General features: G+C 35.0%; 2 protein-coding genes across 4 annotated transcripts; one reads left to right on the top strand and one right to left on the bottom strand.

Moving 5' to 3' along the window:
• Positions 1-771: 771 nt before the first annotated feature.
• On the bottom strand, positions 772-13,477 carry LOC118041417 (nodulin homeobox). Of its 3 annotated transcripts, none has more exons than XM_035048738.2 (18): positions 13,188-13,477; positions 11,114-11,197; positions 10,684-10,809; positions 10,443-10,601; positions 9,794-9,877; positions 9,589-9,717; positions 7,653-7,868; positions 7,116-7,247; positions 6,900-6,995; positions 6,432-6,593; positions 5,823-6,114; positions 5,600-5,725; positions 5,442-5,511; positions 4,261-4,324; positions 4,075-4,143; positions 2,437-2,973; positions 2,277-2,311; positions 772-1,418 (listed from the first exon to the last, which is right to left on the bottom strand). In XM_035048738.2, the coding sequence occupies exons 2-18, from the start codon at positions 11,150-11,152 to the stop codon at positions 884-886; spliced, it is 2,871 nt and encodes a 956-aa protein (XP_034904629.1). In that variant the 5' UTR covers positions 11,153-11,197; positions 13,188-13,477; the 3' UTR covers positions 772-883. The 3 variants fall into 3 exon arrangements, with proteins under 3 accessions (XP_034904629.1, XP_073260653.1, XP_073260652.1); XM_073404552.1 differs by lacking the exon at positions 13,188-13,477 and adding an exon at positions 11,764-13,158; XM_073404551.1 differs by lacking the exon at positions 13,188-13,477 and adding an exon at positions 11,579-11,650.
• A 1,503-nt stretch (positions 13,478-14,980) lies between these two features.
• Positions 14,981-17,003, top strand: LOC118041418 (protein SLOW WALKER 1). Its single transcript, XM_035048741.2, has one exon. The coding sequence runs from the start codon at positions 14,987-14,989 to the stop codon at positions 16,664-16,666; it is 1,680 nt and encodes a 559-aa protein (XP_034904632.1). The 5' UTR covers positions 14,981-14,986; the 3' UTR covers positions 16,667-17,003.
• The last annotated feature ends 1,174 nt before the right edge of the window (positions 17,004-18,177 follow it).

Raw genomic sequence — 18,177 nt, 5'->3', positions numbered from 1 at the left:
GGAATGTGAAGAGATAAGAGAATCCTTCACGTAAATACGATAGTGTATTCTCCCACCTTCTCTACAGCTCCCCCTCTTGCCATCCCTCGAAACAAGACTGTTGGATCTTTAAATCTTTAACATCCAGAGCGTCTGTTATCAAGTTGAGAATTAGACAAGATTATTTTAAAATAATTTTTATAAATTTAATTTAAAATCTAAGCTAAGCAAATAAGGTAAAGATTTTCAAGTTTGAACTATTATACTGAATTTAATATTAATATCAAAAGTTTTTACCAGATGATTTTTATAGAATAAAAGACAAAATCAAAATAAATTCATGAAATCAACATCTTTTATATTGACTCTTAAAAGTCGGGTTTAGCTCAAAAGCAATAAACCAAAACTAGACCAGACTCTTTAATTTTTTCAGTTTTCTAATCATTTTTTTTTGTTTTCTCAATTCAGTATTTTTTGTTTCTTTTTCCAGTTTTATTGATTTTTTGGTTTTTTTCTCACCCTACTCGGCCCCATGTCAAGCTTTATTTTCCTTTCTTTTCTTTGCTTCATAAACTGCACTTGTTGTGCTTAGACATTTACGAGAGAGAGGAGAAGGTGGCGAGTTGATGGGACAGTGCAGGCCATAACTGGGAGCAGGCTTTGTTGCCACGCGCTAGACACTAGACAGTAGTACAGTTTATTTTTTGCCTTCCGGTTAAGCTTTTGTGGATGCTGCTGTGGTGCCATGCTTTTATGTCATTTAATTTTTAATTCCATTTAAAACGACAGAGCTAAACTTCAGAACCTGAACCTGCTTATGATTGGGAACGTAATAGAAAGAACGATGCCGCTGGTAGCCAGCCACTAGCACTACATTCTAGCCCAAAAAAAGAGAAGAAAAAAGCTAGCACTGAGGTCGTGACATGTATATTTTGTTCGAATCCCACAACACTCTCATCACCCCAATCTTCTGTTCAGCTTCATAAAACGACATGCCTGTGGTTTCGGATGGGTATGGAAGCCTCACCCATTTCTCAGTCTTGAGCTCTGTAACATCCACGACACACATCTCTGATTCCTCCAATATCCTTCCATACCATTTGCCTTGCACCTGATGTACCTTTCCCTTACCAATCTCTTCTCCTTGCCCGTCTACAAGCACAACAAACTGCCCTGGCTTGCACTGAACAAATTCTGAAGCACCAATGTCAACGAAGTCTGCTAATCCTATCCCAGCCTCGGGATCTTCAAACACGCCAATTTCTGATGTGTTTTGATGGCCTCTTGAACTCAATGTGATGTTGTCTTCACTGGGGCTCTCAGGCATGTCCTGCCGCTGTGCTTGTCCAACTTGTTTTTCTGGAAATGTATTATCAACCTCCATTGGTGCACGGACATCCTTGCCTGCACGAGCTAACCTTGCTTTGCGATTGTTGAGCCTGTGGTAGCACAGAAATTGACAAACTCGTTAGACACATAACAAAGTCCAGGCCTATCGAATTGAACTTCTGTGGTATGGTAAAGAAACACCTATTTCCAGTTTTGACCTGCCATCTAGGCACCGTCTATCCAGAAAATCAGGAGGCATGTATAATGACATACTGATTGAAAAATCAACTTCATATAATGAGCAAATGGAAAAAACTCTCAAATGAGTACAAGTATAAAACTGAAAAGCCAGAAGTAATTTCTCTAGAAAAATAAGAAAGAAAAAAAAAGGTTGAAACCAAGAATGCCAGTAGAAACAACAAAAATTAGTAACTGCAGGTGTAGCAGTAACAGAAGATTTTGCAAGTGTCCTAGAATTAGCATTTAACACACCTCAATCTTTTCAGAGTTTGCATCAATAAATCTTGTAACCCAATATGTGAAAAATAAAATGTCCTTTTACCAAGTGTTCTTGGACACCTGTGTTTTACTCCTATCCTGTATAAGAAGCTTGCCATGAAAACATTGCAAAGAGAATCAACTTTTAAAACCTAAAAGAAGAGACATTTCAGTAATAACTGAATTTTGCAATTATATCCTATTATGCAACATTAACAACTAAAAGAAGGGTAATGTAAGCGTTCACATAAAAATCTTTTCTGGGAAATGGCTATATCAGGCGTCTATTTACAAGTGCAGCTGACACCATCCTCTTTTAAGCGTTTTCGGTAATGCCACATTTCATAGCCAAGAAGTTCCTTGAATGTAAACCTTTTATCCTTCCACAAGCCATATTAATTATCAAGAGAGTATAACCTGGAGAAGGGGGGATGCATTCTTAAACCATGGAGAAGGTGAGACTTCCTTACCAATTTTTCAGTTGTGAAGGTGTAACTTCTGATCCCTGGGAAGCACAATAAACTTGTTAAGCCAAAAAAGAAATTTAAAAAAATTTACAGGTGATGAGTTGGGGACACATGAATAGAACTAACTTACATAATGAATGATACAAAGGAGAATTTTACTTACATTAAGACTCAATTTATCCGCCCATGACTGTAACGCTGCTGCATTTCGCTGCATCTCAGGTTCATCTAGCAGGGCTTTCTCCATAAGTGTGATTTGATAGTCATTCATAATAGTCCGCTTCCTTTTTCTTGGCTGCTTTTCTTCAAAATGGGGACTCTCAACTTTCTCACCACCACAAACTCCCTGACAACCATTTCGTTTTATATGCTCACTTGATTTTAGGGAGTCACCATTCACCACTTGACCTGCATAAGTCTTCCCTCTAGTGGAACTTGTATCTGAACCACTTGTTTCAACAGTATGAGCATCTCTATCAATCTCTCTTAAAACATCAGATACACATGCACCAGGTTTAGCTTTGTCTTCCTTAATTGCATCTTCTGCTTGATTCCTTTTTTTTGTGAAACTAGGCTTCTGCTCTTCTTGGATAGCTGAATTCTCTGACATTTCCTCTTTTTGGATATCTGTCCTGTGGTAAAGATGTGAAGGTTCCTTCATCACCATAGGTGATCCGTATGCCCCAGTGCTTTGAGCTTCCTACGAGGAATCAAATTTGTTTGTAAGAAACAGTGTAGGATTTGATGAGAAAATCAACACCAAGAACACTTAAAATGCCTTCCTCAGAAACCACTATGATATAATTGATCTTAAAATTTTGACCTTCAATAAAATATGCAGTAACTTCTAAAGTTTCAATAATTATATGATATTAAAAAATATGCTGTCGCTCAGTTCTAAACTTTAATTTGGATTTCTGTCAAGATATCCCTTTGTCACCAATAGCAAAGCCAGAAAATTCTTTTGGTGGGGTTAATTGATAACTTATGCCACATCAAAATACATATTTTGATACACAAAATCTTGGTAAACTCTTAATATATCCAAAACAATTAACTAAAAATAATTGTTAATGAAACGGTGTACTATTCTATGAAGTGGATGATGATAGTAAATGAGTTTGATTGGATTACCATGAAAAGCATGGAGAGCTCAAGAGCAGAAGCAAAATAATTAATATGAGTAATAGAGAACGCAGATGCCATGGGAGAAAAGAGATAGATGCAATGTGTAATAGAGAACATATTACATGAGAGACAAAATATAAGTAACGAGTGAAGTTGAGTAACATCAATTGTAATGTAAAGAATCATTAGTGGAGAATCATACAAATGAACACCGAGCAACATTTCCTCTTTATGTGTATATTGAATAGACTACTTTTTTTTAATAGCATTTCATTTTTGTAGCTACTTGGATGTAATTCACAAAGCTTAAACCTGATAATTTCCTAACTTCTTACATAAAAGTATAAAGTTGAATCCACTTACATGGATCTTCTTTTCTGTTTAGTTAATGCATTGAGTTCAATCTAGACAAAATAAACAAGGTAAGTACTATCATACCTATATTTTCATAGTTTATTAATTTAAAAGGGTCAATTGACCCCATTATCATTTTCTTTGCCCTGCTTATGTTTGTCACCTTGATGACCCTCCAAATATTACAGCCAGTGATAGAACCGCAAATCAGATTTTTTAAAAACCGAGCTTTGATGTCAAATGCCACATCATCATAATAAGGTAATGGATAATTGTGACAAATAAATGAACTTGTATTTTAAAAACAAAAGATATTAACCTGAAGATGCTCATCAATAGTAAGTCTAGAGAACTTATCCAAAGATATTGACCTCTCAGATTTGATTTCCTGAAATTTTTTCAGCAGCAAAATGTTAGCACATTTAAATTGTGAGGGACATGAAAAAGGAAGTTGGAGCAGAGAGAAAACGAAAACACTATTAATTATTGAAGGACAAAACCTTACTTGAACTTGGTTTTCTTCAAAATCAGTAGGATTAATCAGTGATTGTAACTGGTTAAAGAATACCCTTCAATAAAAATTTAAATGAAAAAAGTAAGCTAACTGTATCACTGGAATTCACATAGACGGTATCGTATGCATATATATACATGCACAATGTATACACCCCATATGTGAACTACAAATTGTTAAAAAAAATTATATAAACCTACATGACATTCCAGCACCAAAAAAGACATTTGAAGTAACATACAACATCTATCCACAACTAGCTAATGAAACTGAAATCCTCAACTTCATTGGCATTACACCATGTGCTATCTTAGTTGGCATTACAACTAGCTCCTAGTTGTGCTATCTTACTGTTTTTGCTAGACATTCCTGCAGGTTAACACATTTCTCTTTTTAATTTGAGGATATTGCGATGATGCAGTGCAAGAAGAAAGTTTAAATCAATAAATTCAGTTAATTTTCAGATTGTCATTATTTATAATTCTTATGTTATTCAGGAACTTAATCTATTTCTTTTTCAATATTCAATATCAATTAGGAGCTCTATTATAATGATTTCTTTTGTTTGCTATTTCATTTAGAATTCCTATTTCATATTAAATGTTAGGGCTTTTAGTGTACCCATATAAACACGGATATTATGTATATAGAGAAGGGAGAAATAGAACGTGTGGATTTTCTTTTAATTTGTGGATTTCAAGAACTCTAGTTTCTCGTAAATATAAGAAACACCCATTATATATTTCATGGGTTCTAGGCCATTTCCCACACTTTGTCTCCTTCTCTACATTAATTTGTTTCAGATAATCCTTTCCCATGTCATTTCTGCTTCCAATCCAAGCATTGAACTTATTCTGAATTCCAGACCTTTTCATCATGCTTAAGATCTGAGAAACCAATGGTGAAGGTGTTGAACAACATTTATGTGATGCAGAGCAAATGCAATTACCAATAACGTTCAACAGTTATGGTCTACTGAGGGGAAACCTATCTAACATCTAAGAACCTCTATCCTAACAATGTAGTGCTGATTATAGCAAAAGCTGTCCAGAAGTATTCAAGGATGTTGCTATTCTTTAAAATTAAGCACAAAAAAGGAAAACAACAGCACTTGTTGCAAAACATCCTAAAAAATTACAGGAAGAAAGTAGTGTGGTTGATGTTTAACTCACCTTAACAGCTGTACATCCTCCTCATTCAAAAAGTTAGGAATTAGAGACTCTGCATGACTTAACAATGAACCTACACATGCAAGTTACTCATAAGAGACTCCACTAACTTTTATGCATCATATCTATCAAGAAGAAAATCATAGGAGAATAAAACTTACGAAGGTTCCTGCAAGCTGTTACGGCTCTTAGAGCACCAGAAGTAAAGGAAAACCCAGGCAATGATTTAGATGGGTCCATCCGCATGCACTCCAGAAACTTATGAAGGAACAAGTTTCTTTCCTGCTCTGTGGATTAGAATGAAACATTGAATTACATAATCCATTCAGCAGCCAACAGATCAATCTTGATCAATATTTACGAAGATTGTGAGAGAAGATTCACCTTCACATATATTTGGAACAAAACAGTGGAGGTTGGCAATTAGCTTCACAAATAATGAAGTTCTTTGATGTGCATACATAGCTTGGGGCATGTTACTGGGAATTAAAGTAATTTCTAAATTTATTGCATTTGATTGGTTCGCTGCTGCAAATGTGTCCAAAAACCACCCAGCTGCTGTAAATGCGTCATACTCCAGAGTACCATCTTCTTCTCTTGGTGGAAATTCAGAAGAACACCAAATTGATAAAAAATCTCCATGAGGGAGCGAAAATATAGCAGTCAGAACTTTGGTCTGTGGAGCATATTGACATTTGAAAATAGAAGAGGAAAGTCATGAATCTCTCTTCATGGCAGATGCTTTAAAGCATGATGAGTTGAATATACACAGCATAACATAATTACACGTATGTTGCAGTGACTAGAAAGATTTTAACAGCAGAGTACAACAATGAATTTTTTTGTACATTAGGTGGTATATATCTAAAATTTTAATGTCTTTCAGAGTATTTGGGCAATATGGTGTACAAAAGTTACTCAAAGCAATTTAGCAGAAGTAGCATGGTGGAACTAAGTGAGTATCATGCCTAAGAGTCCAAATGATGAACTTACAAAGCATGTTGTGATATAAGATCTAAAATTTGAATCATCTGAGAAGATATCAGCCAGACGCATTGCATTGAGTCGCAAAAGCCCCATGGGAAAAGTTCTGTCTGAACATGGACTAGGATGATTGGGATCTTTGCTAAGTGCAGCCTTCAGTAATTCAAGAATCTACATGAAAAAGTATATTAATAGCAAGCATGGTAAAACTTGGCTTCAAAATGAAACAAAGAATATTGGAAACAGTGGGTTGAGGCAAATTTGGTTTGAGGATCACCAACAAATGACACTGGCCAATATCTCTCCTGCAAAATAGATCTTTGTTCAAGATTACTGAGGGTGGAAAGAGATTATCAACTTTTCAAAATGCTTTGGTTTAGCAGATGTGTCAGGTAAAACAAATATAATTAGCGTTCCATAAGCCTGCCTCTCCACATCAAAAACCACTACATGTACTAGCACATTTATTAAACTAACCTCTAACACTACAGACTTTGCCAAATCAAGGCTCCATGGAGAGCTTGCAACCTCATCAAGGTAAGAAATGCTTTCTGCTTCACACAGATGCAATAGCTGAATAAAAACATATGATCAAACAGAAGAAGAAATCAAGGATATTTAGACAAATAAGGGAATAAGAAGTTAAACTCGATTATGATGCAGCTTAAGCCTTGCCACTGCATTAAAACTTACAATTGATAACACTTTAGCCTTCAGTCTAGATACTGCAGCTACAACTGTGAAAGAATCTACAAAAGGAGGCGTGATGTTTAACTTCAAGATGGCCCGGGCCAGAAAAAGAACACCTCCCCTTCCACATAGTTCCTGGAATAATATTATACACAGATATTTTACCAAAAAATGAAAATGATGAACAGCAAATAAGAATATTAAACATGAGATGTTCAGTTTGAAAATAAAAGTAGACTTATTACTTGTATGGATACCATTGTCAAGATCATTGATGCATATACAAGTTATAAATTATAGTTACCCTAATGCAATGTTACACAATCAAAATGTTAGTCCTGAAAATCTCCATGTTTCTCCCACTCACTTTCCTGCTTTTTCACCACATACAATCACATTAACTAGATACTTCTTCTGATTTGGTCCAGCAAGAAGTATTTCTCCATCTTATGTAAAACACAGAAAAACATTGAAGCTGGCATCTCCTGGCATACAACGTTAACCCAGACATATAGAATAAGATGGTTCTATTTTAGAAACCTTGTTCCTAAGAAGGCGCTCGCGAAACATCTTTTGCTGGCACAATGACTGAAGAGTCTGTAAAGAAGCCTCACATTGTTGGCAGATATAGTTAACTATTTGTTCAGCTGTTGGACTTTTCACGTGAAGGCCAGTATGTTGATCTGATAGCTTGACCTGAAGAAACCTAATGGCTACATGAACAGCACCAAAAGCTGCATCCATAAATATGTCAACCTATATGAGAAAATTCATTATCAGAAAGTCCATAAATGTCTCTGCCTGCAGAGCTCAAAATAAAATGATAATATGACCACAAGTAGTTGATGAAAATGAATATAATAGATCAAAGAATAAAAACAAGAGAAGATGCAATATTAGGTGGCTCATCTTTACTCATTTTAACAATCAAGTGCAATCATCTTTATTATTGTTCAAATAGATTTTCAACTCTGAATTTTGTACAATCAAGTTCAAATGTTGATGCGTATCAGCATAAGTCTTGCATGTCTAATAACAAATGACCTAGAATCAAACCCATCACACATGGAATACACGTGACCCCATCGCCAAGGTGATCTTTTTTAGGGAAGCATCCCTCCAATCAACCCATTAAAATTTTTTATATAAAATTTACAATTTTTTATATAAAATTTACAATTTTTTTATTTAATAAAAATATAAACTTATTCACGGATTGCCAAAATAAAATTCTTAGAACCCACAAAATAAAGACTGAGATATTTTCTATTTATCATAAAACATTGTGATGTCATCAAGAACAATAAACCAGAGTTGGTCATAACCAAGGCTCTAAACACAAATAAATGAAAGCCCCTTGTCAAAGTATTCAAGAAAGCCCCTTATCATTGCACATCTATTGAGTCAAGAAACATAGAACTTCCTCCAACCAAATGCTATGATGCTCAAATTCCCTGCATATTTATAAAGAATAAGGGCTGCCCCATTCCATGAATTTGGAAAACCACAAAGGGTACTCCATGAAGCCCAATCTATTATCGTCCAAAGTAATTTTGGATTACAAACATTCCAAAACCATTCCAATTAAACCCCAACTTAAATCATTGGTAACACTTAGTGGGTGTTTAGAAGTGTAGTTGTGGTTGCTTTTCAAAGTGTTTTTCACTTGGAAATGAATCAAAATAATGTTTTTTTTTTTTTTAAAAAAAATATTTTTAGCCAAAACGATTTGAAAAAAAAAATTGACGTGTTGCACTGTGTGCAGCCTTCAACCACACATCAAAACCTCTGTTCAAAAAATAGAATAAAAGGTTGTGACAGCAAACTGCAGATAGATGGTTGTGAGTTTATAGGTTCAATGTTTTATGGTGATTTTGTAGGTTGAGATGGTGGACTGGGATAGTGGTTACAATTTGAGAAGTTTGTTCTTGGGTTTTATGGTTATTGGCAGTGGAAATGTGGTGGTAATGGGAATAATTGAGGTTTCAATTGTGACAATGGCAGTGGTGAGAGTGCAAGAACAGTGGGGGCGTGGTGTAGGTGTTAGTGAAAAAGAAAAGGAAAATTTGATTTTAGCTCAGTTTCCCAACATCTCAAAGCCTAAATTAATGGGAAAAAAGGTATTTGGTCAATAGGAGGGAAAACATTCCCTTCCAAACAATAACCTTGAGCACACATGTAACTTGGGCATTCTGGCCTAACTGGTGGTGTGCTGATTCCATGTCACTTCTTAATGGACACATAGGACACTTAACTGACATCCACATTTGACTTGATTATGTGAAATTTAGAAATTGAAAGATCTATTATAACAAAATTAAAGATCACGCACTTGATTGCTAAAACTAGTAAAGTTTAAGGCACTCAATATCTCATTCTCTCAACAACAAAAAAAGGCTTTGCAGTGATCCCATGAATATAGTCAACCCATTGCTCTTAAATATCCACTTAAACAAATCATGTGGAAAATTTGTACCTTGGGATGAGCAAGCAGTACTTGAACAAGATCTTGCCATTGTGAAGATATACATCCTGACAATAAATGCAGACTGGATGCTACAAGTGCTGAATGCACAAGTAACAAAGAGCATGAATTAAGGTTTTCCTACATCACAAAAACAACCTTGGTAAACTTGAAGAGTTTGGGAAGTAAACCATCAGAAGAAAGTATTAATGAATACCTGTCTATAACCACTAAGAACAATAAGTAAATAAAACACCAGATCCAGTAGCTGCTCTGATACTTTAACATCATCAAGCAAAACCTGTATATATACGCAAAAGAGCATTAGAGAGAAATACATTTTACTTCAAGTTATCGTTCCCAAATTCTTACAAACATAAATATCTGATGGTGAAAAGAACAAATCACAGTTGCCCAAGAATAAACAAAGAGAATGATAGTTTACAGAACAATGGGTAGCATCCAAATACAAGTCCATTTAAAGATAAATAATTACAGATACTGACAACAAAGAACACAGTGCCAACTAGTTTAAAGTAACTTCCAAATGCAAGTACTTAGAATAGCTTCAGCATTACAAAGAAAAACGAAGCAGATGAACAAAAGACTTCAATATTTGATCCAAGGATTCATCACTTAAAGTAAAGTAATAGGGAGATGGGGGAACTTATTTAGAGTTAAAATTAAAATAGTGACCATCCCTACAATTTGTCAAGGTTCACAAGCACAGCAAAGCCTGACTTTAAATACATGTCCAAACATTTTCGATTGATGTGTCAAAATCCAATTGCTAAGCAAAACAGAAAACAAAACTGATGATACATAAAAATAACAATAAAGACTAGGCAATGATTGATAAAAGCAACCTGCTCGAGTTTACTGTTCCGAGGTCCTAGATCACACAAGGAATGCAAAAGCCGAATCCCACACAACAAATATCTCAACAGCGATTCATCTCTATCAGATGACATAAGCACTGCAATAAGGTGTAAAGGAAGAAAGCCTGCCAGTTTTTCCACGTCAATCTGAAAAATAATGTGATTTAAGATGCAAGATGATGTAAAATAAGAAAGCATAAGTGTGATGATGATGAGCTTGTTTCCTAACCTTTGTCGTTGATCCCTTTTCAGAATGAAAGTGAATGGTAAAATTTTCAGAGTCCCTCAACAATTTGTTAAGCTCCTGAGAGCTAAGACCGTGTAACTCTTTCACTGCTGAAATTAAATCAATGACCTGTTCATACAAGCAGATACTTGTCCATGTTAGAAAGAGGGAGTGACTGAAGAGAAACAAAAATGAACACAAAACACAGTTGAATAACTAAACAATGAAACTGATAAAAAAAGTCAGTCATGTTAACGAGACATTAAAGAAACTCAACACACAAAAATAAAGTGAAAGAAAGAAACAGAAGAGTTGGATGATTGAAAAAATAAAATGATGAACCATGTGAATTTCAGAGATGATTTTGCCATTACCCATCCAAAAGCAAATAAAAACCACAAAAAAAAAAAAAAGCGGAGTTAACAATGCTCACTTGTTCAGCCATAGACAGTTCTTCCTTAGCAAGCCTCATACTAGAGCCAAGACAAAAAAGCTGACCAGAGAAAATAATGAACCACTGCAACCAGAACAAGAAATAGAGCATGAATGCTGACAATAACGTAAGGTGCTCAAGGCTAAAAGCAGCTAAAGGAGGGGAAAGGATGAGGGCAGGCATATGAACAAAGTACAAGCCAATTCTTCAAAGACAATGAAAAAAGAGCTTATTGAAATTAATCTCCCTGAGTTTCTAACAAATAATATAATACCAGCTATTTTTGGTAGCAGACAGTGCATCTGCTCAAAAAAGTAAGAACTAAGAAGCACCCTGGATGAAGCAAATAATGTAAAGTTTGTAAACTTGCACTTGATATTCCAAAATCAAACAATTTTCTTGAATTCTTATTTCAAATTTCAGTTTCACAACAGAAATTTTTGATGTTGCAACAAAAAGAGTTACCGAGGCAGGAAAACCACCCCAAATTCTGATGTGTGTCATAGGAAACCCCCCCCCCCTTTTTTATACAAGCAACACCACCATAGGTGAATTTCCTGGACCTATGAGTACCCAATTGACTCATGGAACGGTGAATGGGAGGCCCAAACCCAGGCAGGTGATGCAAAGATGGAACTTCTTGCACGTACCAGTGATGGGAATAGAAACCGTACAGCATCTATATATTTATAGAATGTAGGAAGCCCTAACTCCTCAATTATTGGCAATGAAATCTCTAATTATTTAGGATTTAGTATTTCTTTTAATTATGTATTTAGGATCTAGTCTAAAAAGGAAAACTTAAGTTATTTGATTGTCATCTTATCATTCTGTAACTTAACTAGTTACTCCGTAATTGTGCTAGTTACAAATAATAGAGTACAATTACAGCTCAAAAAGTACACGGTCACTTTCAAAAAGTACTGTTCACTTTATGACAAGTCATGATAAGTGATTACAAATTATTAAGTACATTTACCTACCGAGCTATTAGAAATTTATCTTGTAATTTTATTATTTAACTAATTTCTCCATAAATCTGGTAGTTCTAAAAAAAATCTGATAGCTGTAAAGATTTAAGTACAATTCTGACAGTAAAAAAAATACCTAGTTACCTTGAAGAAGAAAAGGCCACCATTTACATCATGCAAAACCAATTCAAATTATCAGAAATCAGTAAATACTTTACTTAATGCATTGTAAACCTTATCTTGTCACTTTGTAAAGATGAAGGTGCTACAATTATAACGTTTTCAAGTAACCGCCACGACAAGCACCTCTTCTCAAGCAATTCTCATACTATATTTATTATGGAAAACCATACAGCCTTATTTAGTGAGTTTAAGAAATCCCAAGTCCGGAGCATTTTGGCAATGGCAATATCAAATATTAGGAATCCCCAATTATTTAGGATTTAATAACGTTTTAATAATGCATTTAGGGTCTAACCTCAAAAGGAAGGATAACTCGCTCTATTAGAGGTCAACCTCCTCAGAACAGTTACTTTGAATCGGTATAAAACTTAAATCCATTTTCTATTCACATTACAATTAATCAACTTTTGAAGTGGAACCCTGTCAGTACAGTAATGGAATGTCTCACATGCAAGTAACTCCCAACCACCACATGCCCGAAAAATTAAATCCAGATAAAAAGGAAATGTCCATTCAAATGGAAGTGGGTTTCGTTTATTTTAGACAAGATTCAAAACCCAGAAATCATAAAGTCCCTAATCACTCCCTAAACTCGATGCGGTGTCATTTTTTACTGACTGTCAAGTAACTAATTCTATGATGATCAAAGAAACACAGAATCTATTGACTCTTCCACACGGCATCTTCGAATTAAAAAATGTGAAAAATCTGAAGACATGCACTCATTATTGCGAGAGCTAAGCTGAACAAGCTATGTGTGTGTGTGTAAAAAAAAACTAGATTTCAATTTCAAAGTGAAGTGAACGTTGAAACCCTAAAATGCTAAGGAAATAAAAAAAGGGCAGAATTGCAAGCAGAAAAGGAAAAATAATGCAAACAAAAAAATAAAATTCAACAACAACAGTGAATTAAGAGCTAACCTTTTGAACGGTATCAAAGAGCTAAGCGCCCACAAAAAAACAAAGAAGCAAAAATAAATAAATTAGCGGGGTTTCTTGGTTTTGGGCGTTTGAAATTTTTTGAGGCCGTGCTGTGTGTTTGTTTATATGATTGAAGGAAAGACGGAGTGGGCTACGTTAATAAAAACCACAGGGTTATATGTTTTTTCTTGTTGATTGAAAAATGGAAAACCACAGGATTGCTATAAGAAAAAAGTGACTCCCTTTTTTTTCTCTGATGCGGGAGGTCTGATTGTTTGCTAGATTTCTTTAGTTCCTGTTTTATTTAAGTTCAAACTTAGCACTGTATATTTGAAAATATACAATTTAGTCCTTTGACCGGTCGATTTCTTATGATCGATGTCCTTCTACAAATTCGTTGTTTTTATATTTCATGGAGTAATGCATAATGAAGGAAAAGAACACGATGTTTTTAAAATCTAAAATACTCATAAATAAGGTATTTTTGGTTGTTTAGATTATAGATTAATTAAATGTTCATTTGAATAAATTTTTTCTTCTAAGTAAAGGAAAAATATTTTTGATATGTGTCTTAAGATATCTACAAAAATTCATCTTTTGAAAAATTTGAGGATCCTTGTATTGTAAAATAAATAATTTCATGGATGTGTTTTTTTAATGTAGAATTTTAAACCTTTTATTTTTATTTTGGATAATTCAAATAGTATTTATAGCTCATGAACTTTATTTTAAAAAAAAAAAAAAAAAGTTGAAGAGTCATTTTATCATGTAACATAAATGTGAGGAAAAAAAATTTCTTACACATATATTGATAAAATAATATATCTCTTACACATAAAAAAATATCTCATAAACATAACAAGAGAATATATTTTTAATACATTAATCCAGAAAAAAATATAATTAGCTTTCAAATGAGGTTAGGATCCAAAATTATCAAGTGCACCTCTAGGGCCAGGCTTGGTGGCACATCCTAAGCCCACAAGATGCTGGGTATTGGTTTGTAACCGGAGCCCACCATCCAGATTCAAGTATATAGCCCAAGTCTACAAGATATTAGATGTAGATTTAGTAATTAAACCCGTTTTTATTATAAACTTGTGCTAAAAATAAATATTTTTCTATTAAATATTAAAAAATATTGATAAATATTAGTTTATCAATGATAAATAATCACAATCAGACAAAATGGCGAGCCATGCAAGTGCAATCAACTTTTTGGGTAGTTATTAGATGTATTATTTGGTTAAAAGAAATTTTATAACTTTACATATTTTTTTTATTTTCCTATAAATATATAATAGTTTTCTCTAAAATGTGAATTGGATAGTGATGTTTGGCATTACAGATCAAATTTATTTTTTTAGCCTTAAATTAATTTTTCATTTGTTTTTAGATTATTTTGATGTATTGGTGTCAAAAATAAAATTTAAAAAATATATATATTATTATAATATATTTTTAAACAAAAAAATACTTTAAAAAATAATATCTATCTTGTAAACGCACATCGATATATTGAAATTAAGAAAAAGAAACAATAAATGCTGTAATAAGATGATAGCATGCAAGAGAAAACAAAGGGACTAAGTTGTAGGTTTTAGAAAATAAGAAACTAAGTTATAATTACACTCCAAACTGAGAGGGACTAAATAGCAATTTAGTCTCAAGAGAATCCAGAATCAAGGCCCTGAGCCTGACCGTGGGCGTGGGCTGGGGCTCAGGTACAGGCCTCTCGGTATTTGTGGGTAACAACATAGTAAAATTTATGGCATTTTAGGTCTTGGAAATTCAGAGGGATGGTGACCAGCTGCAAATTGCGTAACACTATAAAGTATAAACCGCTGATAAACCCTAAAAAGAAAATAAAAGAAACTACAATGGCAGACCTTCTTGTAGAACAACCCCAAGAAATCACCATCTCCAAAACCTTCCCAACTAAACCAAAGCTAAAATCCAAACCGAAAACCCCATTAAAAACCCCTGAATCCAAATACTGGTCTTCCTTCAAATCCCACCAAATTTCAAACCTCATCTCCTCCATCCCTTCCATCGATTTCTCACCTATATCCCCACACCACTTTGCCGCCGCCAATTCCGCCTCCCTCACTCTCTTCTCCTCCCGCACACTCTCTCCCGCCTCCACCATCTCCTTCTCCGATGTCGTCACCTCCTGCTCCTTCCGCTGCGACGGCTCCCTCATCGCCGCCTCTGATCTCTCCGGCCTTATCCGGGTATTCGATGTCAAGACACGAACGCCACTTCGTCGCCTGCGGTCCCACGCCCGCCCTGTTCGTTTTGTCAAGTACCCGTTACTAGATAAGCTCCATTTGGTGTCTGGTGGTGATGATTCTGTAGTTAAATACTGGGATGTTGCTGGAGAGAGTGTGGTTTTGGACCTGTATGGTCACAGGGACTATGTGAGATGTGGTGATTGCTCTCCAACTGATGGAGAGATGTTTGTCACTGGGTCTTATGATCACACTGTGAAGCTGTGGGATGTGAGAGTTGATAGTAAAGAATCAGTTATTGAAGTGAATCATGGAAATCCTGTCGAGGATGTGATTTTTTTGCCTTCAGGCGGAATGGTTGCTACGGCAGGAGGGAATAGTGTGAAAATATGGGATTTGATTGGAGGAGGGAAGATGGTTTATTCTATGGAGAGTCATAACAAGACTGTTACTTCTATTTGTGTTGGGAAAGTAGGGAAAGAGAGTGGAGAGGAGGCTTTGCAGTATAGGATTTTTAGTGTGGCTTTAGATGGTTATATGAAGGTTTTTGATTATGCAAAAATGAAGGTTACTCATTCCATGAGGTTTCCTGCCCCGCTTATGTCAATTGGATTTTCGCTGGATTGTATGACTAGGGTTATTGGGTCTTCCAATGGGATTATATTTGCCGGGAGGAGGAAGGCAAAGGAGGATGCGGGAGAGAGTAAAGTAGGGAATTTTTGGGCGCTGGGCAATGTAGAGGAACCGCGGGCTTTGAGGCCAACTTATTTTAGGTATTTTCATAGGAGTCAAGGGGAGAAGCCAAATGAGGGAGATCATTTGATAATGAGGCAAAAGAAGGTGAAATTTGCTGAGCATGATAAGTTGTTGAAGAAGTTTAGGCATAAAGAAGCATTGGTTTCAGTTTTGGGTGGGAAGAACACAGAGAATGTGGTGGCTGTGATGGAGGAATTAGTGGCGAGGAGGAAGTTATTGAAATGTGTTGTGAATTTGGATGATGAGGAGCTTGGGTTGTTGTTGGGCTTCTTGCATAAGCACTCGACTATGCCAAGACATTCTGGTTTATTGACGGGGTTGACCAGAAAGGTACTCGAGATGCGGGCTGAAGATATTAGAGCTTCTGATGCATTGAAAGGTCATATTAGAAACCTTAAAAGGTCGGTTGAAGAGGAGATCAGAATTCAACATTCACTACAAGAGATACAGGGTGTAATTTCGCCTTTATTGAGAATTGCTGGGAGAAGATAAAACTTGAAATGGGTTATAGTTCGCTGTAAGGTGCTCTAGTGTTGTGAAATGCTGAGGTTGTCATTATTAAACCTTGGCCGAGGTTGTCATTAGTGAAGTTCAGCAATTTTGTGGCATCTATGTTCTTATTTGGATTCTTTTCAAATTTTGAGATTAGTATTGTTGTTTTAATCAGCAGATGTGTTCTTTCTCTAATTGTAATTGTGGTTACACAAGATGGTGTTTACCCGTTTTTGAATTGAACTGTCTTTCCCGTCAAATTATCCGCAGAAGAGATGGGAAAAAAACAGTGTTTCAATCCTAATTAATATTGAAAGTGCTTTCACTGTTAGAACTACATTGTTATTTGTCCAAGTGCTTGCAGTATTCTGTCTTGAAGCTCGCAGTTATTATCTTTGGTTATGAACCTCTGCAATATTTTTGCATAACATGCTGGTCTTTTGCTGGTTAAGCTTCGGTTTAATGGTTTATGCTGTCACCACAGCCTCGCTGTTCAGAAATTATCACATAGCAGGCTCCTGGCCTTTCAACTTTTTGTTTGAAGTGTTCGTAATGCTAATAGTTAAAAGGGGGGAGAGAAACCAAAAATGAAATGAGAACAAATTTAACATCTTTTAGAACCATTAACCATAAGATGTGAGATTATTATTGTCATTTATCTATTGATATCTGAGAAAGTTGCTGGCGTTTTTGTTGTTATTGATACTCCTGCTGGTCTTCTTGTTTGATGCCTGCTTTGCTGATGATCCCTGTCCAGATTATGCATCTTTGCTCATCTTTTATTGTGACAAAACATTGATGGGCACCTTGCTGGACTTCATGGTCTGCACCCCTGCGGCTTTGTTAAAAAGCACAGCCTGTTTTTCACCTGCTGTTATCCTTCTATTCCTTGACCCTAGTTCCACTTTTGTTCGCCACCATCTCTGGCCACCGCTAAATCTGCAACTAATTAATTTGTATAATTTCATATTCATTCCTAGCTAGATAAGCAAAAGAAATAAGCACATTTTATTTATATTTTCCATCCCGTTTTCGTATTCATTTCCTGGATTACCCGGCAGGCCATTGTTTGACAAAGGTGTTCACCGGGATGAGGACAAAAAAGACATTACACAGCCAGCCTGCAAACTTGTCAGCCGGGGAAAAAAATATACAGTCCTGCTCATAGATTTATTTAATCCTTATTTTTTTGTTTTTATTTATGTTTTGAATTATTTTACAAATTTGATTATTCTTTTTAATTTTATAGTTAATTTAATTTTTAATAATATTTAGGTTTCACCCTTAATATTTTAATTTTTAACTTTAATTCTTAGCCCTTATATCTAATTTTATTTGTTTTTAATTTTTAGATCCATAATCTTTAATTCTTTTTTTTTTATTTAGTCTTGTTTTCTTGATTTTTTTTTTTTGGATTCATTTATTAATTTAATTTTTTTTTAATTTTACCTTTCAATTCAAGATTTTTTTATCCTTTGTATATTTTTTTTTTCAAATGAAGGTTTTATTCT

Source organism: Populus alba, chromosome 14, assembly GCF_005239225.2.
Source record: "Populus alba chromosome 14, ASM523922v2, whole genome shotgun sequence".
Taxonomy (NCBI): domain Eukaryota; kingdom Viridiplantae; phylum Streptophyta; class Magnoliopsida; order Malpighiales; family Salicaceae; genus Populus; species Populus alba.
The sequence above is the reverse complement of the archived record's forward strand: the minus strand, read 5'-3'. Positions and strand labels throughout refer to the sequence as shown.